At 39.3% G+C, this 23,048-nt stretch overlaps 2 protein-coding genes across 10 annotated transcripts in view; one reads left to right on the forward strand and one right to left on the reverse strand.

Annotated features, from left to right (window-relative positions):
- LOC105483600 (XK related 9) overlaps positions 1 to 23,048 on the reverse strand; it is a 170,194-nt gene that overhangs the window by 103,547 nt on the left and 43,599 nt on the right. Inside the window, exons 3-4 of one of the 8 annotated variants that reach the window (XR_011606953.1) lie at positions 21,418 to 21,499; positions 20,021 to 20,779 (exon numbers count right to left, since the gene is read on the reverse strand). The exons of 4 other annotated variants lie outside the window; for them this stretch is intronic. The gene's annotated coding sequence lies outside the window, so the exon portion shown is untranslated. Of the gene's footprint in view, positions 1 to 3,708; positions 3,908 to 20,020; positions 20,780 to 20,868; positions 21,500 to 23,048 lie in introns of those variants that run through there. 3 more of the 8 variants (XM_011744547.2, XM_011744542.2, XR_011606954.1) reach the window with 3 other exon arrangements.
- Positions 3,965 to 23,048, forward strand: part of LOC105483599 (lactamase beta 2) — a 29,998-nt gene continuing 10,914 nt past the window's right edge. Inside the window, exons 1-3 of one of the 2 annotated variants that reach the window (XM_011744540.2) lie at positions 3,965 to 4,236; positions 11,332 to 11,495; positions 15,390 to 15,516. In XM_011744540.2, the coding sequence (XP_011742842.2) occupies positions 4,115 to 4,236; positions 11,332 to 11,495; positions 15,390 to 15,516 (413 nt within the window). In that variant the 5' untranslated portion in view covers positions 3,965 to 4,114. Of the gene's footprint in view, positions 4,237 to 5,058; positions 5,440 to 11,331; positions 11,496 to 15,389; positions 15,517 to 23,048 lie in introns of those variants that run through there. The other variant, XM_071068129.1, reaches the window with a different exon arrangement.

The following is a 23,048-nucleotide window of genomic DNA, read 5'->3' on the forward strand; positions in this document are numbered from 1 at the left end:
ACTACGTTCCAAGCTTTCACTGTATTTGTCAAATAAGTCTAGAAAATACAATTTGCCTCACAACAAATCCAAATGGATAACATGTCATGTTTGAAAAGGAGGTTCTTAAATTTGAAGTACTCTAACAAAGTATCATTAACTTAGCCCTACCTACTTTTCAACCTTATACATTCTCAAATCGTATGCCCCCAAGAGCATATGATTGTTGGTCTGTATTCCCAAAATAAGCGCTGCTTTTCTTCTATTTCCAAGCCTTTGCTCAAGGTTATTTTCTGCTGTCTAGAATAACTGCCATCTATCTGACGAAATTCTGTCAATCCTTTAAAAATCAGCTCAAAACCCACTGTCTTTATGCTTTCCCAGATCATCCCAATAAATATGTTTCTCCCCTTTCTCCTTGCAATCTCATCACTTCAATTGTACATCTCTTCTAGTATTTACCTAGTAAATACTAGTAAATACTATCTCTTCTAGTATTTACCTAGTAAATACTATTATTTTTCTAGTATTTATGCTTTTTTTTAAGAGACAAGGTCTTGTTCCATCACTCAGGCTGGAGTACAGTGGCACAATCACAGCTCACTATAACCTCGAACTCCTGGGCCCAAGTACTCCTCCAGACTCAGCCTCCCAACAGTGCTAGGATTACAGGCATGAGCCACTATACCTGAACCCACATATACTTTAAAAGTATCTCCTTCATGGTTATGACCCTCTAGAAAGCAAAGACTATCTTATTCATTTTTAACATGCCCTCAATATGTCTACAACATTACTTTGCATGTTGTAAGTAGATAATAAACTATTGTAAATGTGACTGAACAGAACGTAAAAAATCTTTGATCTGATTTCTTGGAGAGGAACTTAAACTTCAAGTCACATTTCTAAACATATTCACAAAGACTTAACTTTGAATCTTTTTTTTTTTTTTTTTTTTTTTTGGAGACAGAGTCTCTGTCGCCCAGGCTAGAATGCAGTGCCACGATCTCAGCTCACTGCAACCTCCGCCTCCTGGGTTCAAGTGATTCTCCTGCCTCAGTCTCCCAAGCAGCTGGGATTGCAGGTACCTGCCACCATGCCCAGCTAATTTTTGTATTTTTAGCAGAGACAGGGTTTTGCCATGTTGGTCAGGCTGGTCTCGAACTCCTGACCTCAAGTGATCCTCCTGCCTCAGCCTCTGAAAGTGCTGGCATTACAGGCGTGAGCCACTGCACCCAACCAAAAAATGTATCTACCTGTCTATAGGTTTCTTCACCTGGATATACCACAATCACCTCAATTTTATCTCATCTAAAACATAGTTACTATCTACCCTCTATTTGTACTCTTCTTCTAGTATCTCCTTGTATGACCCTATGCAAGTTGCCTTACTGTTAAATCATTTGGCCTATTTCTTCATCTGCCAAATGAGGAGCTTGGCAATTGATTAAATGGAATCCAAAAGGAAAGTGCAGGTGAAAGTTTAATTTTTAAAAAAAGCTAAAGAAACTGGACCCTGTCTCTCAACATATGCAAAAGCCAACTCAAGAAGGATTAAACATAAGACCTTAAACTATAAAACTACTAGAAGAAAATATAGGTAAAATACATAAGGACATTGGTTCAGGCAAAGATTTTGCGGCTAAGACCTCGAAAGCACATACACCTAAAATAAAAACAGACAAATTTGACTCTATTAAATGAAAAATCTTCTGCACAGCAAAGGAAACAATGAACAGAGTGCAGAGACATCTGCTGAACAGAAGAAAGTATCTGCAAACTATTCATCTGACAAGGGACTAATATCCAGAACATACAAGAAACTCAACTCAACAAGAGAAAACACAAATAATCCCATCAAAAAGAGGGCAAAGAACATGAATAGACAATTCTCAAAAGAAGACATACAAATGGCCAACAAATATATGAAAAAAATGCTCAACATCACTAATCATCAGGGAAATGCAAATCAAAATCATAATGAGATATCATCTTACCCCAGTTAGAATAGCTGTTATTAAAAAGACAATAACAAATGCTAGAGAGGATGTAGAGAAAAAGGAACTCTCATACACAGTTGGTGGGAATGTAAATTAGTACAACCGCTATGGAAAACAGTACAGAGATTTATAAAATACACACATACATACACACACACACACACACACACACAAATAGAACTACCATATGATCTAGCAATCCCACTACTATTTGTATATCAGAGGGAGAACTGCACCTGCATGTTTATCGCAGCATTATTCACAATAGGAAAGATATGAAATCAACCTAAAAGTCCATCAACAAACAAATGGATAAAGAAAATGTGATGTATACACACAATAAAATACTATTTAGCCCTAAAAAATAATGAAATCATGTCATTTGCAGCAACATGGATGGAACTAGAGGTTACTGTGCTAAGTGAAATAATCCAAGCATAGAAAGACAAATATCACATATTCTTATTTATATGTGGGAGCTAAAAAGTTTATTTCAGCCAGGCATGGTGGCTCAGGCCTGTAATCCTAGTGCTTTGGGAGACCGAAGCAGGAGGATCACCTGAATCGCTTGAGTTCAAGAGTTCAAGGTTACAGTGAGCTATGATAGTGCCACTGCACTACAGCCTGGGTGAAAGCCAGACCCTGTAAGTAAATAAGTAAGTTAAGTAAGGAAATTATTTAAGCTAAAGGATAAAAGAATGGGTGTGCCCCGATTCTCAGGAGAACTTTTCAGCAGAGTTCTTAAAAAGGGAAGATGTGCATAGCTTCCTGCCTGAATAGCCATTAATTGATGGCTATAGTAAATACATATTGACAGATTGAAATGCCTGATGTAGGAGAATGAACTCGATGAACTCACTACAGGATCTGTGTATTTTCTTTTAGGTAATTTATAACTCAACTTTTTTAATGGGAAGCGGTAGTTAACACTGGATAGTTAATACTTGGCTGGTTAGAAACCGACTTGTTACAGAGAAAATGAGTCCCCGCCATCTTGGACATAAAACAGCTCCACAAGACCAGCCTAGCTCTCTGGGCAGGCGGGTAACACTGGGAGGCAGAGACACGCTCCTTCAATCTCACAGAGCTGGGCAAGTGTTAGTGCGAGGCAGGTAGGAGCAAGGCTGCACACGCAGACTCTGTCAGCTGGGCAGCCGCCCAATCCCCGTTTTTCATTTGTAACAAAAATAGTGTCCACCTCTTAATAATGTTTTGAGGATTAAGGGAGTTAAGTGAGATGTTTGTAGAAAGCACTTAGGCACAGTAGGAAGTACTAAGTAAATATGTCTTACCAGTATTTATTATAAAAGATGAACAGGCTGGCCAGGCGCGGTGGCTCACGCCTGTAATCCCAGCACTTTGGGAGGCCGAGGCGAGTGGATCACCTGAGGTCAGGAGATCGAGACCATCCTGGCTAACACAGTGAAACCCCATCTCTACTAAAAATACAAAAAACTAGCTGGGCGTGGTGGCAGGTGCCTGTAGTCCCAGCTACTCAGGAGGCTGAGGCAGGAGAATGGCGTGAACCCGGGAGGCGGAGCTTGCAGTGAGCCGAGATCCGGCCACTGCACTCCAGCCTGGGCGGCAGAGCGAGACTCCGTCTCAAAAAAAAAAAAAAAGATGAACAGGCTACCACTACTACACACATACACACACAGAGCCACTGCCTAAAAGTCTGACTGGCAATCCTTCCTGGGATTTATTACTGAATAACGAACAGTTACCAAACCTGTCTGCCCCATCACAAGACTCTTCCAGATTAAAATGTCTCGCCCACTGGGATCCACTCGCCTGTCTAGGACACAAACCCGTGAAGCACCAGGCCCCGTGACAGAGCCAGATTCCCGCTTCGCCTCACGCCACCTCACGCCTCGCGCCAGCCTTCCCACCACTGCCGGCGCAGCCCGCGCGGCGTCACGTGACCTCTGGTTCTGTCCCCGGCCGCGCTGCCGGATCCCCGCCCCAGCGCGCCCGCGGTGTCACACGATACCTGCCCCCCTCTCCCCCGCTAGCCAATCCCCTCCCTCCCGGCTTGCGCGGCGTCACATGGACGCTACTCGCTGTCCGCGGCCTGTTGGTTTGTTCCGCGGTGGAGTATCCAGATAGGCAACACTGCGGCGCCGGCTGAGGCGGGAATGGCTGCTATACTGCAGCGCGTCGAGCGGCTGTCCAATCGAGTCGTGCGTGTGTTGGGCTGTAACCCGGGTCCCATGACCCTCCAGGGCACTAACACCTACCTAGTGGGGACCGGCCCCAGGTAAACGTTCTTCTCCAACCTCCCCAACGTACGCGGCCGGCCGCGGAGCCCGGGCTGTGACTGATCGCGGGTGTGCGGGCAGTGGAGAGCGCCGCGTCCTGTCCCTAGCAGGGCAGCCCCGCGCCTAGCGGCCCGCCGGGACTGCACGCAAGACACTCGGATCTCGAAGCTAGCTAAAATACGACCACCCCGGGTGATAGCTCCCTAATTTAGCGAGAAATGGAAAAAAAAAAAGAAAAGAAAGAAAGAAACTTCCTGTTTTGAAACCCGATTTACTCTGCTTGATGTTTGAATGCCAGAGTGTGCGTGTTTAAACTTGAGGAAATTCGGGTGTCAAGAGTCCAAGAAAGGGTTTACTTTGCTCACTTGACTTTAACTGGTGTTTTGCCCAGAGTGGAACTTCCCTTCTCAAAAGCGATTATGTTGAGGCGATTTCCTCAACTCAGCAGCAGAGGGCAGGATTCTCTTGGCTTCCAAATTGGTTGTCTGTAGCCTGTGGGATCCTAAGAGGAGCTGACGTAACTAATGTGGAGAAGTTTTTTGTTTCAGTTGTTTGAGTTTAATTTGCAGACACAGTAACACACCTGTATTTCTAAGAAGATACTTTTGCTCTTGTTTAACTGCGTTCTGTTTTAGTGAAATTATGCAGGAATGGGAGATTTGGTTTACTGCATAGTAAGTCTTAGGCATTTAGCAACTTTTGTAGTCTTTACTGGATGAACCAAGAAAATGTACTGTCTCTTGAGCGTAGAGTTTAATTGTGCAGTCAAGACATAAATAATTTTTTAAAATATAATTGATTACTAAAAACGATTTAGTAAGTACAGTTAATTGAGTTTTCCTTGGAAGTGTCTACTGTTTGGCGTTTTTCCAGTAAATAAGAATTTTAGAAGTAGCAGACCTACAAGGTGGGCAGGTAAAAGATTAAGCTCAGAGTAAACAAGGCAGGGTCAGGTAGTTACCAAAGGTTTAGGCTACCACCAGAATCTAGGAGGGTAGAGAATTAAGCAGGAAAAATGCCAGATCTCTAGGTTACAGTCTGTCTTGGCTGGAAGTCCCTCAACCAAGTAAATCCATAGGCGGTCTCTCTTCAGTGTGTCATCTTAAACTAGTCAATACCTCAGACAAAAGATGCATATTATCAGAATTACCCTGGAAAGTCTCTTAGAAGAACACCATGTTGGAGATCAGTGTATTGTCTCAGTAAGTTCAGCACAACCTGCCTTTTTTCCAGCGTTGAAACAGATGGCTGATTCTGTTTGAAAACCAGATGAAGAAATTGGCTTGTGTTTAGGGGCTATGTTGTACGAAAAATACACACTGTATCTTTAAACACTAGAATCACACTCAACATAGCAAAGTGCTAGTGCTAAAAGAGACTTAAAGACTAACTGAGGGAAAAGCAGATTTATAGTCTCCTGTCTTAAATTACTTAACACTGTTGCTCACGTAAATTAATGGAGTGGAATAGCCAGTGGAATTACTTGCACTATGTAAATTATTTCTCCAAATAGTTGAACTAGAGAGTCTGTATAGTTGAGCTAGAAATAAGTGTAGATGATGCTACTGTATACAGTAAAACATGTACAGTAAAAGGTGGCTAGAAATTAATATTAATTGACCTCTTGTCAGATGTTCTGAGATTGGTGTCCACCCACTCTGCTTCACAAAACAGTTCTAAGATCACAAGCGGCTTTTGTATCACTAACCTCAATGGTATTTTTTTCTGTTCTCATCTTCCTTGAACTTCAATGCTTTGACACCATTGACCACTCCCTCCTTAATTTGCCAACACCACATTCTTCAGGTTTCCTCTTACCTCTCGAGCTGCTCTTTCTCTTTCACCTTGATAGAGTCACCTTCTTTACCAAATCTTTAATGATTTTAGTTATTCAAGATGTAATCCTCATCTCTCATGTCCTCCTACTGTTTTCTCTAGGTGACCTCATCTACTTCTTTGGCTTTACCTTTATTATCTGTTTATTATTAACTACCAAATATATAGCTCCAGTTCAAATTCCAAACTTGATCTTCAGACTAAGTAGCCAACTTTTAAATCTATTTGCATGACTCACTGCTGTCTGGAACTCAGTGTTTTCCATACTGAACTCATAAACTTTCCCAGAAAACTGCCAGGTCCTCCTCCAGTTGTTCATATCTTGGTAAACAAAACCATCAAAGGAAATGCCTAAATACCCTCCCAGACATTTATTTGCTTCCTACTGCATAACCAAGCCATTATGAAGATCTATTCATGTCCCCTGCTACCACTCAGTCCAAGCCAGCAGAACTCTTGCTTAGGCTACTGTAATAGCCTCCTAACTGGCTTCTGTACGACTACTTCCGTCTCTCTCCAATCCAATCTTCCCTATGTAGCCTGAGTGGTATGTTAGGAATGAAAATTGGAAGGCCTTGTGTATTCTGACCTCCATCAGTCTTATCGGGCTCCTGTCAAACCTCTCCCATTCCAGCCATGCTGGCCTTATAGTGTTTCAGATGAGGTTTATGATACCCTGTCTCAGGGCCTTCATGCATGCTTTCCTCTTTCTTCCACTCTTCCCTCCCTTCTTTATCCAGCTAATCTCATTCATCCTTTAGAGCACAGCTGAAATACCATTCCCTCATGGAAGTCTTCCCTGACCCATCAGAATGTATTAGAAGCACTCCATACTTTTCATGGTCCTTAATGATAATGAAATGATTTTTTTGTACAAGAAGCTTAGTGTCTTTCCACACCTTCATACCCCACTATAACATCAGTTCAGTGAAAGCGTATTCATGGCTATATCCCCAGCACCTAGCACAGAGCCTTATACATGATACAGGTGGAACACTAAATAGTTGCTGAATGAATGAGCATTCTGTACATTTTCTCTTAATTTTCACTATAATGACTCCAAGACTGCTGGATAACTATAGTTTTAGCTAGTCTTCCTTTCTCATCTGATCAGCCCATGGATGCCAAATGAATTTCACTAAAATACTGCTAGACCTAACTGTGATGCTTAGTACATAGGCACTCCATAAGCATTTGAATCAACTAATGACAGCCAAATTGTCCAGTATTTTCACTTTCCTCCTCTGCTCAAGAACCTCTAAAAGCTGCAATTTTAACCTTTCCTATCAAAATTGTACATACTTTGTGGGCAGATAGTGTGGCTGATAATAGAAAAAGGCAGTCAAGTGGAATAGAATTAAAACTCTGGACTCTGGTTACCTAGATTAAAATCCTGGTGCCATTTACTAGCCATATGACTTTGGACAAGACAGCTCTAAGCTTCAGATGCCTGATACAACCCAGTGAAGGTTGTATAGTACCTACCTCATTAGATGTTATGAGGATTCAGTGAAATTTAAGTGAAAAAACATATATGAAAAGTACTTAAGTTGTAGCACATGGAAAACATACCATGTTAGCTATTATTTTTATCACTTCTGCTTTCCTCATAACATCTAGACAACACTGGGCTCACAGTAAGTGTTCAGAAAATATCTAATGATTTTGTAAGAGTGACAGCAAATAGAGACCAGTTAATAGCTATCTTAATATTGACATAAAATACATATAACAAGGAATTTGATTCTACTAATTTTCCATCAATTGAACATTTTTTTCTCCATTCATGTAGCAAATAGTTATTGTGTGCCTACTGTGTGCCAGACACTTTGCTCTAGTGAATAAATCGTTCATAGACCTATACAGATTTCATCTATTTTCTTGAGCCCTTGATTAGCATAATTTGCATTTGCAAAATGACCTCCTAAGATACAGGATATTATTGTCTTGACCAAAAAGAACAAAGTCAGCTAGCCCATGTAGAGATGATACTATCCAATCATCTATTATAACTATTCACAGACATCATGGTTAGAGTAACTGTTTGCTAAGGGAGAAACTAATAACATTTTTTTCAATTTCAAAACTGTTAACAGTTTTTTCAAATGTATAGCTGAAGTTTTATTTTTGCCACATAAAGAATGATTCTAAGCATTTAACCTAAGCAATCCCCTTCTGCTAGAGAGGCCGTGTTTTCAATGGAGAAGTCACTGACCTTGCATCTGAACATCTAGTGCTTCCCGGCACTGCCTCTTGCTAGTTATATGACCTGGAGCAAATCACTTAGCCTTTCTGAAGACTAGTTTTCTTAAAATAAATAATTAATAAAGTAATAATTCCTCCCTAGAGTTGATATGAGGATCAAAAGAAATAGTAAATATGAAAGCTCCAAATGGTTTAAATTGCTCTGTCAATGTAATATGTTATCAGTGTGACTTTTTTTTTTCCCTCAAAGCTTGTTGCAAACTCATGTTTTAGGTTTGATAGCATCTAGACACCCCTCCTTTGTTCTGAATAGATTGTATTAATTCCAGAACTTTTTTCTGTTTTCTTTCTTTTGAGAGCCCTTCTTTTGTCAATTCCAATTTTGTTAGACCAAGACAGGACCATTAAGAGACCTAAAACTGGAGGCCCAGAAACATGTTCTTCAGTACCACAGTCATATGGTCACTCAAACTTTCAACTGCAAACAACCAGCACAGGCATTCTAAAAGATCTGTTTTCGTTGCTACTAGATTTTATCAAATTCGTGTATCAACCCTGTTAATTTTGTCATGATCAGTGTGATGTGATCTGGTCTTTAAATTACAGAGATTTATATTCATTTTTAGATTATGAGATATTTCAGAACAGAGTTTCTTGGGAGGACGGGAAGGCAAGGATTAAGAAATAATTTTAAAAGTGGTGGGGCCTTGATGGATTGAAAAAATTTGAGTCTTACATGAAGCGTGGAAGGATTCTTTTTGAGGACCAGAAGACCCACAAAAATAGTCCCATTGACTCTTCTTTAGGGGCAGTGAGAATTTGTGGTAAATAACCCCAAATGCATGGAGGCAGCCAAAATCTAGGATGGGTGGGCTAGAGAGTGTTATTGGAGGTATCATAGTATTATAGTCTTGTGTATTTTTAATTTAGCATGACTAAATATGCACAGTGCTAAGTGCAGTACAATGTATTATAGATAAACAAATAAATCCATAAATTCCTTGAACCAAACAGACAAGCTTTCTGCCCTGAAGGGACTCAAATTTGTAGGGTAGTATTGGGTGTGGAAATAGGCAATAAACAAATAAATATGTAAATACATAATATGTTACATGGTAATAACATGTAATAACATTTTTTTGCTATGGAAAAAAAGCGAGGTACGATAGCTAGGAATAGCATCAGAATTCTCTCTGACCCAAATCACACTCATCTCAAATTTGCTCCCTCCAAGGTTTACCTTCTTGATTAATGGCACACCAATCCTCCCACCTAGAAACCTCAGAATCGCCAACTGTTTCCCTCCTTCCACATCTAGTTGTTTAACAAATATCCTGTTGGTTGGTTGATTGTACCTTCTAAATGTTCTTTAAGCCATCTCTTCCTTATATTTCAACTACCAACAGAACCCTATAATAAATGCCCCCTTGGTCCAATGTGACCACCTGGGCTACTGTCTCCGGATAGGACAGTTCAACACTGTTTCTGAAGGACATCTACTGTGCTACAGAACATAGGGTGCAGATAGAAGCCAATGGGCTATGAGGCCATTGCCCTCCTCCCTTATGAGAGGCCAGTTTGTTTTTGTTGGCTCTGGGTCTCAGGGAGTAGGGTTAGGGAAACAAAACAACCAATAAAAAATAGCCATCCAGTTACTCACTGTTTAATTTTAATGCTTTGCAAAATGCTTTCTATTGTATGTTACTTTTATTGTTTATTTCCAGTCATATGCAGTTCCCCTTCTCACCAACAGTTGAATGTAAGCAGGGATGTTTTGTCCTGCTTACTGCAAGAACAAAGTTGTAGCACATATTACGTAATCTGTAAACAGTTATTGATCAATGAATGAATAACTCAGACTTTTCATCGAGGCTAATCTGTCAGCCAGCATGAATTAGTGAGGTGTTACTGTGAAACAGCACGAGTAAAGAAGTTTGTGAATTGGATCTTGAGCTGGGCATGGTGGCTCAACACCTGTAATCCCAGCACTTTGGGAGGCTAAGGTGGGAGGATTGCTTGACCCCAGGAGTTAAGAGACCAGCCTGGGCAATATGACGAAACACCATCTCTACAAAAATGAGCTGGGCTTGATGGCGCATACCTGAGTCGCAGCTACTCAGGAGGTGGATGTGGGAGAATCGCTTGCACCCGGGAGGTCAAGGCTGCAATGAGCTGAGATCACATCACTGCACTCCAGCCTGGGTGACAGAGCAAGACCTTGACTCCAAAAAAAAAAAATGGATCTTGAGGCACATGTCACCCTGATGTCTTTAGTTCAGCAAAACTTCATAAAGGCCACCTCATGAAACCATGAGGAAGGGCAAACAAAATATAAGGAAGATTCAGAACCACAAGCAAAAAAAAAAAAAAAAAAAAAAAAAGCTAATTGGGTTGTCTAAGTAAAGAATGAAAATAGCTCAGACGTTTTTCCCGTGCTTCACTAAAGCCTTCATTTTCATGTGTCAGGGTGCTAATGTAAAACTTCAGTGATAAGTTCTATATAGTTCTATATCTAGTGCCAAAGACTAGTTCCTTTAGGGGTGCCATCGAATCAAAATCTTTCGTATCTATAAAACTTTTGAAATATACTGAGATATGAGATCTCAAAGGCAGATAGATAAGAGCACATATTCTGGCATCAGAATACCTGGGTTTGAAAGATGTTTCTGCCATTTATCTGTAGAGTAACCTGGGCAAGTTACTTCTAAATATAATGATAAAATATCTATGTTAACCAGTTGTTATGAGGAATGCAATTGTTAAAATATGTAAGGTCCTTGGAATGGTGCCATGTTTTCTTTAATTGCTATGTAAATGTTCAAGATTATTGCTATTATTCCTTGTTTAGACTTAGATTTAGCTCTAATTTTTTTCAGAAAACTTTCTTAGGGTGAGATTACTGTAGTTAAGCTGAAGTGACATAGCTGTTTTTTGAGCATGTTGAAAGTAAAATAATTTTTGCAGTTTCTTTAATGTAAATTATCTGTGTACAAAATAATGCTAATATCAACTCAGCGTTCCAATTGTGTGATTATCTTCCATTTAATTTTCAGGAGAATCCTCATTGACACTGGAGAACCAGCAATTCCAGAATATATCCGCTGTTTAAAGCAGGCTCTAACTGAATTTAACACAGCAATCCAGGAAATTGTAGTGACTCACTGGCACCACGATCATTCTGGAGGCATAGGAGATATTTGTAAAAGCATCAATAATGGTAAACAGAAAACATTCATTAAGCTCATTGAGGAAAGCCATGTTTGGAGAATAATTTATTTCAGTTACAGAGCTAAGTAGTCTATAAACCATTTACTAAATGCCTCAGTTTTAAATGATACTTTTAGAAATTGATGAGACTGTTGAATATTGTGCCTAGTTTTAACAAAGGAGGAACGGAAAGTCCTGATTTCTGTTTCAAATCCTCAATTTTACTTTAGTCTGTGAGTTACTATTCAGACTCAATCATAACTAACAACTGTTGAGCATTTACTCTGTGCCAGGCACTGCACTAAACAATTTATGTGGATACTGTGAGGTAGGTGCTCTTATTGTTCACATTCTAACAGATTATCTCAGGCCTTCTATAACTTTAAGGCAGTTACTAAGATATGCTGAAATTCAGGGAAGATATCATTGTATTGATAATTCATTGTCCCTGAAACCTATACAGTATTGATATTTTCCATCTCTTTATTTCCTCATCCCACCATCATATACCTAAATTCGTTCATTCATTCATTAAACAAATATTCCTTTTACTGTTATACGTCAGACAGTGTTCTTGGCACAAGGGGTATGGCAGTGAACAAAACAGACACTGTTCTCATGGAGCTTTCATTCCAGTAGGGACGTTAGTGGTAAATAAATAATAGATCAGTCTGGGTGCAGTGGCTCATGCCTGTAATCCCAACACTTTGGGAGGTCAAGGTGGGTGGATTGCTTGAGCTTAGGAGTTCAAGACCAGCTTAGGAAACATAGCAGGACCCTGTCTCTCCAAAAAAAGTGCAAAAGTTTCCAAGGTATGGTGGCATGCACCTGAAGTCCCAGCTACTCGGGAAGCCAAGGTGGACAGATTGCTTGAGCCAGGGAAGCTGAGGCTGCAGTAAGCCATCATTGTGCCACTGCACTCCAGCCTGGGCACCAGAATGAAAAAAAAAGAGAAAAAAATAGATCAGATCATCATGGGTGCTATGCAGGAAAATAAAGGTATAATAAGAGAAAGGGAAGAGAGAGTAAAGTGGAGAAGGGCAAGGGCTGTTATATCCAGAGTGGACAGAGAGAAGGAGCAAGCTCCTGGCAGTAAGGCCTGCCAGGCAAACAGCATTGCAAGAGCAAAGATGCTGGAATGAGAGTGTGGTTGGCACATTCGGGGCACAGTAAGGAGGTCAAGAACATTCATGCTCGTTTACATTGAGCTAGTATTTTTAAACATTTGTAAAGATCTGCTTTTTTAGGCCTTGTGACTATAATTGGGACATCTCAGCTAACACACCCAATATCACCAGGCGGCCAGTTATTTAAAAAACTGGCAACCAAGCTTCCTTACCCTCTTAGCTCCTTTCTTCCAATATAAGGGCACTGTATACCACAGGAACTTATAATCTCTCACTCTGACTTTTCCTTCTCTTGTCTTGCCTCTTTTAATCTTGTCTTAAACCTCTTCTTTTAATCTACCTATTAAATCTTGTGAATTAAAAAACTATTTTATGCCAGAGACGGTGGTGTGTGCTTATAATCCCAGCTACTCAGGAGACTGAGGCAGGAGGATAGTTTGAGCTCAGCAGTTCAAGACCAGCCTGAGCTACAAAGTGAAACCCTGTTTGCGGGGGGAAAAAAACACTATTCTGTGATTTCTTAATTAGCTTTGTCACCTCAGCCAACTCTTCAGATTTTTCAGTTTGAAAAATTAAAATGTTTATAGCCCACTTTTTTCCTTCATAAATCAATTTTATTGAGCTTTAATTTACATACATAAAATATGCCCATTTTAAGTGAACAGTTTGGTGAGTTTTAACAAACATGAATACCTACGTGACCATTCCAGTCAAGATATGGAACACTTCCTCCATTCCAAAAACAGTCCCCTCGTGCTGCTTTGCAGTGATTTCCCCCATCCCCAGCCTCCAACAACCACTCAAATAGGATATGTGTTTTCATTTATATTTGCACGTAAGTTTGAAAACAGATACAAAGTTATAGTATGACATTGATTTTGTAATTTTGATATAATTGTGATTTTTTAAATTGTCTACTAAAGGTCTCATAAGCAGAAATGTAACGCCTCCATTTATTTACTGAAAGATAAAATTATACAGCTTATAAACAAAACAAACAAAAAAAAACTCAATATCTCAATCTTGTTATATGATGTCAATTCCCAGAAAAGCATATCATTGTTTTCCTTTGGCCTCTAAGATACAAAATAATAGAGTTTGGGGTTGGAAGGGGAAGTGGTATTTGTTGTTGTTTCTTTTCTTTTTATTTCAGTGTTTCTGTCTCCTTTATCCTCAAACTAGCAGATTCGTGTGCCTTGTCCATTTTTCTTTGAAATATCTCTTTCTGCTTTCATATTTCCAGTGCTACCATCTTAACCCTAATATTCAGTACCTTCCAGCTGGGAAATTGCAGTCATTGCCCTCCTGGGCTCTCTGATCTCCTTTTGGTCTCCCTACCCACAGCCGCCATATTTATCATGAGTTAACACTATTTCATTATCTTACTAAAGAATGTGTAGTGATTACACATGATAAAGTTTATATTCTTCTATTTTGTAGAAGGTAATTTAAGACCCTTTCTGATCTGAGCTCATCTTACCTATCTAACTTTATCTCCACTCTTCCCAGCCAGTATTTTGCAGTAGAAAAATTGATAGCATTATGTTGTCAGACATATGTCATGTTTATTCTTATTTTAATGCGTTTGTTTGTTTGTTTGTTTGTTTGTTTGTTTGTTTGTTTGTTTTGAGACAGAGTCTCACACTGCTGCTCTGCCTGAAATGCAATGGTGCGATCATGGCTCACTGCAACCTCCGCCTCCCGGGCTCACTCGATTCCCCTGCCTCAGCCTCCCTAGTATCTGGGACTACAGGCACACACCACCACACCTGGCTAATTTTTTTGTATGTTTAGTAGAGATGGGGTTTCACTGCATTGGCCAGACTGGTCTCGAACTCCTGACCTTGTGATCTGCCTGCCTTGGCCTCCCAAAGTGCTGGGATTACAGGTGTGAGCCACCATGCCTGGACTTAATGCCTTTCCTAATGCAGTTCCCCTTACCTACAACTCCTTCTCTGTACCTTTACCCATCCTGCTCATCCTGTAAGTCACACCTCAAGTTCTATCATATTTATAAATCGTTTCCTAACTCTCCTTTCTCTGAACTCTTGCTGCCTTTATTAGCCGAATTGTCCATTTAATATTCATTAAATGGTACCAAGTATAGTTCTTTGTTTCATGTTTGTAAATTTTAGTTTCCCAATCAGGGCAACTTTTAAGAACTTTGATATCACAGTGATTGTATTCAGTGTACCTAGTATACTGGTTAGTTAATTGGCACTCAATTGTTAATTGGTTAATTAATTTATTTTCTTTGTGTCAGTGAGGGGTGGTATAGATTAAGCTTATTTTAAAGGTTTAATATCTTAGCCACTGCTTTGGGGCTTCATTTCAGTACTCATAGCAAGGACCTCATGCTATCATCCTTTTGTTATTAATTACTGTATGACACCTTTGCTACATGTTAGGCACCTGGATAAAGTTTCCAGGTTCTGTATTACTGCCTCTTCAACACTTGTTGGGATGCCAAAGCTAGCTGAGATTATGAAGAACTACTTTTAAATGTTTTATATAAACTAGGAGTGACTCAAAAAATATAGAGGCTTTCTTGTAAACCTAGAGGGGCATGAAAGAATGAAGAGCTGTTTGGTTGAAAGATATGAAATAGTTACATCCCAGAGATAACCTGCTGTAATTCATCCCATTTTCTATTGTCTCTTAATGTTAATATTTTATGCAGTCATTCACAAGTGTTAGCTCTATGAAAGTTGATCTCTTAAAAGCCTTAATTATGATTTAAAGTGTGAATCAATATATTTTATATGTTTTATGACTAGACACGACCTATTGCATTAAAAAACTCCCACGGAATCCTCAGAGAGAAGAAATTATAGGAAATGGAGAGCAACAATATGTTTATCTGAAAGATGGAGACGTGATTAAGACTGAGGGAGCCACTCTAAGGTAAGTAAATGTCCCTTAGCCAGGGAAGGTGAAGGGTCTGTGTATACGTGTCATAAAAAAGCATGGAAGGATCCCAGCACTTTGGGAGGCAGAGATGGGAAGATCGTTTGAGCCCAGGAGTTCAAAGACCAGCCTAGGCAATATAGTGAGACCTTGTCTCTACCAAAAAAAATTTAATTAGCTGAGCATGGTGGCATATGCCTGTAATCCTCACTATTCAGGAGGCTGAGATGGGATGATCGCTTGAACCCAGGAGGCGGAGGCTGCAGTGAGTCAAGATTGTACCACTACACTCCAGCCTGTGCAACTGAGTGAAACCCTGTCTCAAAAACAAAAAAAAAAGAACAGAAGGTTTATGCATACGTGCTGGTATGTGTAAAGAGTACATCAGGAAGGATACAAAAGAAACCCAATAACATTGCTTACTCTGGGAGGAGAAAATGAGTTGCTTGAGAAATGAGAAAAGAAAGACCTCACTCTTTATTAAATTGTTTATTTGAATCATATGATTACCATTTTTTTGAAAAATGGAATTTACACTTTAAAAAATTAGTGTTGTATCCTAAGGAGGCTTAGGGATCTACCTATCAATTCAATTCAGGGCTTTCCCATATTCTCACTTCCAAAAGATGACCCATACCTAAATTAAATAAGTTTTAGACTTGACCAATCATACCTCATGACCTATCTGAGGGCTTCAAAATGGTATTTCAAACTCGGTTGTTTTAAAACTGAACTCCTCTCTCCCCCACAATCTGTACCTGTTTTCTGATCTCAGAACATCCACTTTTCTCAGTATGTAAGACTTTACTCATTCTTCTAGACAGAGGCTTCAGGATTACCTTGCACTGCTCTTGACCTTTACCATCCCCCTCCCCTTGCCCACTACACTGATCAGGTTAGTTTTTACATCAAAAATATTTGTCAGCTGACACAAACAAATGGAAACATATCCCAAGCTCATGTTTGTGTAGGATCAATATTGTGAAAATCATACTGCCAAAAGCAATCTACAAATGCAACACAATCCCCATCAAAATACTACCATCATTCTTCACAGAATTAGAAAAAACAATTCTAAAATTCACATGGAACCAAACAAGAGCCCGCATAGCCAAAGCAAGACTAAGCAAAAAAAACAAATCTGGAGGCATCACACTACCTGATTTCAAACTATACTGTAAGGCCATAGTCACCAAAACAGCATGGTACCAATATAAGACAGTCACATACACCAATGGAACAGAATAGAAAACCCAAAAATAAACCTAAATACTTACAACCAACTGATCTTTGACAAAGCAAACAAAACCATAAAGTGGGGAAAGGACACCCTTTTCAATAAATGGTGCTGGCATAATTGGCTAGCCACATACAGGAGAATGAAACTGGATCCTCATCTCTCACCTTATACAAAAATCAACTCAAGATGGATTAAGGACTTAAATCTAAGACCTGAAACTATAAAAATTCTAGAAGATAACATTGGAAAAACCCTTCTAGACACTGGCTTAGGCAAGATTTTATGACCAAGAACCCAAAAGCAAATGTATTAAAAACAAAGATAAATAGTTGGGACATAATTAAACTGAAGAGCTTTTGCATGGCAAAAGGAACAAACAGCAGAGTAAACAGACAACCCACAGAGTGGGAGAAAATCTTCATAATCTATACATCTGACAAAGGACTAATATCTAGAATCTATAATGAACACAAATCAGTAAGAAAAAACAAGGCCATCAAAAAGTAGGCTAAGGACATGAATAGACAATTCTCAAAAGAAGATATACAAATGGCCAACAAACATGAAAAAATGCTCAACATCACTAGTGATCAGAGACATACAAATCAAAACCACAATGCAATACCACCTTACTCCTGCAGGAATGGCCACAATCAAAAAATCAAAAAACAGTAAATGTTGATGTGGATGTGGTGAACAGAGAATACTTTGTACACTGTTGGTGGGAATGTAAACTAGTACAACCACTATGGAAAACAGTGTGGAGATTTCCTTAAATAACTAAAAGTGGAACTACCATTTGATCTAGCAATCCCACTACTGGGTATCTACCCAGAGGAAAAGAAGTCATTATACAAAAAAGATACTTGCATACTCATGTTCATAGCAGCACAGTTTGCAATTGTAAAATCATGGAACCAACTCAAATGCCCATCCATCAACGAGTAGATAAAGAAACTGATATATTTATATGATAGAATACTACTCAGCCATAAAAAGGAATGACGGGCCTGTCATGGTGGCTCATGCCTGTAATCCCAGCACCTTGGGAGGCCAAGGCAGGTAGATCACCTGAGGTCAGGAGTTTGAGAGCAGCCTGCCCAACGTGATGAAACCCCATCTCTACTAAAAAAAAATACAAAAATTACCCAGGCCTGGTATTGCATGGCTGTAATCCCAGCTACTTGGGAGGCTGAGGTAGGAGAATCGCTTGAATCCGGGAGGCAGAGATTGCAGTGAGCCGAAATTGTGCCATTGCACTTCAGCCTGGGCAAGAAGAGCGAAACTCCCTCTCACAAAAAAAAAAAAAAAAAAAAGGAATTAATTAATGGCATTTGTAGTGACCTGGATGAGATTGGAGACTATTCTTCTAAGTGAAGTAACTCAGGCATGGAAAACCAAACATTATTTGTTCTCACTGATGTGTGGGAGCTAAGCTATGAGGACACAAAGGCATAAGAATGATACAATGGACTTTGGGGCCTTGTGGGGAAGGGTGGGAGGGAGGTGAGGGATAAAAGACTACAAATAGGGTACAGTGTATGTTGCTCAGGTGATGAGTGCACTAAAATCTCACAAATCACCACTAAAGGACTTGTGTAACCAGATACCACCTATACCCCAATAACTTATGGAAAAAATATATTTGTCAGCTGAGCACAGTGGCACATGCCTGTAGTCCCAGCCACACAGGGACTTAGGCAGGAGGATCACTTGAGTCCAGGAATTCTCGGCTGTAGTGCACTATGCCAATCGCATGTCCATGTTAAGTTCAGCGTCAGTATGGTGACTTCTGAGACCTTAGGAGCTGGGGACCACCAAGTTGCCTAAGAAGAGGTGAACTGGCCCAGATAGGAAACAGCAGGTCAGAACTCCCATGCTGATCAGTACTGGGATCGAGTCTGTAAATAGCCACGGCACTTCAGCCTGGGCAACAAAGTAGAAACCCATCTCTAAAAAAAAAAAAATAGGTAAATACACACACAAACACACACACGCACACACATATTTGTCAGTGCTATCCCTTCTCCATATCCACTACCAGTACTTCCTCCTTTATCTTACTGTCTCCAGCTCTCCCCTTTAGCCTACCATCCTACATTGTGCTACTTGAAATTTTTAGTGACTCTCGCTGCATACAAGATAATGTTTGTTCTCTTTACCATACCGCAGTCTGACCCCAGGCCACTTTTCTGGTCTTAGTTCCCACTCCCCTCACAAAAACACTTAGCCAATATACAAATACTCCTGGGCATATTATGCCTGTTTATGCCTTTGTTTACATCACCCCTTTCCACTACTTGTCTCCCTGGTAAATTTTTATCTTTTCTTCAGAGCCCAGTTCACATGTTACTTATATCAAAAACGCTTTCTGGGCAAAATTAACTGCTCTTATTCCGCTTTTGTATAAATGTTATTCTATAATAGCATTTATCAAGTTGTATTATGGTTTTGTGGAGGAGGGTGTCTCCTTAAAAAGGAATCAGCTCCTTAAGTTCACAATATTAGTTAATGTCAGTTGCGATAGCAAAACAACTCAGAAATGTTTAACGGCTCAAATAGGAAACAAATTTATTTCTTGGTCCCATAAAGTCCCAAAAAGGTTACCAGTTAGCCAGTGGCCCTCTGCAAGTAATGATTTATGCTCCTTCCATCTTGTGATTCTACCCTCCTCAAGACTTTTTTTTCAAGGTTGCCATGCGCAGCTTAATCAATCCAGCAGGTAGAAAAGCATGGAAGGGATATTGCATGGGAGGTTTTCATGGACCAAGTCTTCTGTTGCATTGGCTGTCAATTCAGTCATAAGCCACCCCTAACTGTAGGGAGTCTGGAAAATATACTTTAACTGTATGCCCAGCAAAATAGAGGAAATGGGTTTAGTAACTAGATAGCCATTCTCTGATACAGGCAGATACCAGGTTCATCCTCACATCCTCACCTCTAGCACACAGAAGGCACTGAATATTTATCTTACATATAGTTAGTATCTTTAAAGAGGCAAATAGATGAACAGATGAGTAAGAGAAAATGAAGTAGTAGATGTCCATGTCCTCTTTTAAACTGGTGCCCCCTTTTTTCTACTTGCTGTGGTTTTCAAAATGTAGTTTAGAAACCTGCTAGTTTCTGGGCAGTTTCCTTACAATGCTGTTATTGAAAATATAGCCAAGTGTGTTTTCTCACACCTGTAATCCCGGTACTTTGGGAGGCCAAGGCAAGCGGTTCAAGACTAGCCTGGGTAACATGGCAAAACCCCATCTCTACCAAAAATACAAAAAAAATAGCCAGGCATGGTGGTGTGTGCCTATGGTCCCAGCTACTTGGGAGGCTGAGGTGAGAGGATTGTTTGAGCCTGTGAGGGCAGAGGTTGCAATGAACTGAGATAGTGCCACTACACTCCAGCCTGGTGACAGAGCGAGACTCTGTCTCCAAAAAAAAAGAAAATATAATAGCATGTTATATAATTTGCCCATGACATCAAAGGAAAACAAACATTATATTACTGCTTCTCAGAAAGTATTCTTGATAGTACTGAAATTTCCTCCAAAGCACTCCAGCCCTAGGCCAAGTTAATGAAAGGGGTAGAGATGGTTTATTGACTCTTCTGTCTCAAAGATTTGGAAATCACAGTACTGGTTTATCACAGTTATCATAGAATCATGGGTATTCCTTAGAGCTGTACCTAATTTTCCAGATTAAACATATGCCGCTGTTGGATGTTAACTGCCATCCAGGTGGAACAGGACATTTTTTTAAAAACTTCTTATCAAAGTATAATATATAAACAGGAAAGATCACATAGCATAAATGTACAAAGTAATGCATTTTCAGAAATTCAACAAGGCCCGTAAGCAGCATTCAGATGAAGAAACAGAACAGTATCAGTGTCCCAGAAATCTCCCTTATGCTTGCTTCCCCTTCAGTTGAGTACTGTCTTGGATTCCTGGAGTGAATTGATGCCAAAGATTTCAAATATTATATGAATTCTATTTAATTTCTGTTTTACTGTACTCTGATGGGAATCTATGTAAAGATTTAAGGGGAAAACCGACAAAAAGAATCAAAAACAGACACATTTTAAAGATGACTAGTTGTAAATAATCTTTTCTCAAAATATAAATTATCATTATGCTAAAGCCTGGATAAAGCATTTAATTTCCTGATGACCGTGGTTTTCAATTTTCACTTTTATGAAGTCAGAAAAGCCCAATTGTTTTCAATATTAACATGTAATATTTTAAGCAAAACCTCTGTTAAGCTAGCTGGTGAAAAGACATTAGACAGAGTTCAACTCTACATAAATAACAGCACTTAAGAGTTTTGTTCAGCGAAAGTTGCATAAGTAGAAGGTTAAAATCTGCCTCAGTCCTCATGTATTCATTGGCCAGTTGATCTTGCCTACTTGCCAACTTTGAAAAAATAAAATAAAATGTAGTAGGGACAGAGATAATATCCACCAAGAACCCTTGCAGTAAAAAGCAGAAAACTAGAAAGGTTTTTCATAAGAATTTGATTCTGGATGTAAACTAGCAAGCTAAGTTAAATTTCTTGAAGAAAAGTCAATCTGACAGTTTTTGATTACTGTCCCGAATTCTCTAAGAGAGTCATCCTTACAAAGTCCACTCTATCACAGAAGTAACAAAACTAGATAAATTTTCTACCTGCTAAATAGGAAGGCCATAGCTGCAGTTCCTGGGACCTTTAGCAAAGCACCTCTGATGTCATTTCCTTTTCTCCTCCTGCCTGTGTGAAGTGAATTTTAACAGGTTTATGCAAATTACAGCAGCCACCCAGGTGACTGGAGAATTGAGATTACTGATTCCCCAATTTAAGAAACCCTGGTGCTTGTGTTCTGTTTATAGCACAGAAAACAATTAAGTTCTGGTGTGTTAGGGGGTCAGGGAGGGCTGATAATGAAGGAGGCATTGCAAGCAAGACAGTTTTCAGATGAAGAGTGGTTCTCCAAGTGAGTTTTTGTAGATTAAAAAGAGAAAGATTGGGGTTCTCTTTGTTAATGCATTCTATGTGTTCATAAGATTGTCCACAAGATATGACACATCCCCACACACAGACACATATTTATATAGTTGGCTAGAAATACACCCCTTGGAATTATTTTCATATAACATTGGATACTTCTATTAACAGCTTGCAACAGGTTTAACCAGACAAAAGAGATGATTTCTAACAGCTCTTTAATACCTTGCCATTGGATCAACTATAATATAGTAATTGTTTGCAATATATGAAATATACCCTTGGAAACTATAAAAGCATAATAGTTCTTAATGTCAGACACTGGCCTTTCAAAAATAATTGCTCCCATTAGTATCTAATATCTTATACCTTATATCTATTATATTATTCGATTTTTTTAAAGACTTTACAGTTTCAGTATTTAATATTAAGGATTTGGTTGATTTTTATATTTATGGCAAAGGAGAAACTTCCCTAAGTTATAGTCATTTCAGTTCTCTTAAATACTTTTATTTAAGAGTTGAATTTTATCAAATGTCTTTTCACTGTCTAGGGAGATGAACTTATTAGTTTCCTCCATATCTTTACTATGATTTTCAGGCGTCTTATAATATTGGAGCATTCTTGCATTTTTTAATAAACCTTATTTGGTCATGATCTTTAAATGTGCTTTTGGATTTTCTTTGTTAACATTTTGGTTATTATTTTTAGAATAGTAATAAAATTGGGTAGTATTTTTCTTTTTGTACCTTTGTCAGTTTGGGGCTTTATCTGTTTCTTTTTTTTTTCGAGATGGAGTCTCACTTTGTCACCCAGGCTGGAGTGCAGTGGTGCGATGTTGGCTCACTGCAACCTCCACCTCCTGGGTTCAAGCAATTCTCCTACCTCAGCCTCGTGAGTAGCTGGGATTACAGGCATCTGCCACCACGCCCAGCTACTTTTTGTATTTTTAGTAGAGGCGGGGTTTTGCCATGTTGGCTAGGTTGATCTCAAACTCCTGACCTCAGGCCTCAGCCTCCCAAAGTGCTGGGATTACAGGTGTGAGCTACCGTACCTGGCCTTTTTCTATGCTTCAGGAGAGTTTAAGTACATAGTAGTGAAATTATCTGACCTCTAAATGTTTGGTAGAATTATCCTGTGAAAATACTGAACCTTTAGCTCTAATGACAGTCACACATCTTTTTACTAGAGCTTTAATTAATAATGTGGTCCTGTGAGTTAAGCTTAACACAAATAGCTTTATACTTTTTTCTGTATACTACTTTTTATAGATTATTTTTTAATATAAGGTTGGCCTAAACGAGTTTTGTATTCT

The sequence above is a fragment of the Macaca nemestrina genome, chromosome 8, assembly GCF_043159975.1.
Source record: "Macaca nemestrina isolate mMacNem1 chromosome 8, mMacNem.hap1, whole genome shotgun sequence".
Lineage (NCBI taxonomy): Eukaryota > Metazoa > Chordata > Mammalia > Primates > Cercopithecidae > Macaca > Macaca nemestrina.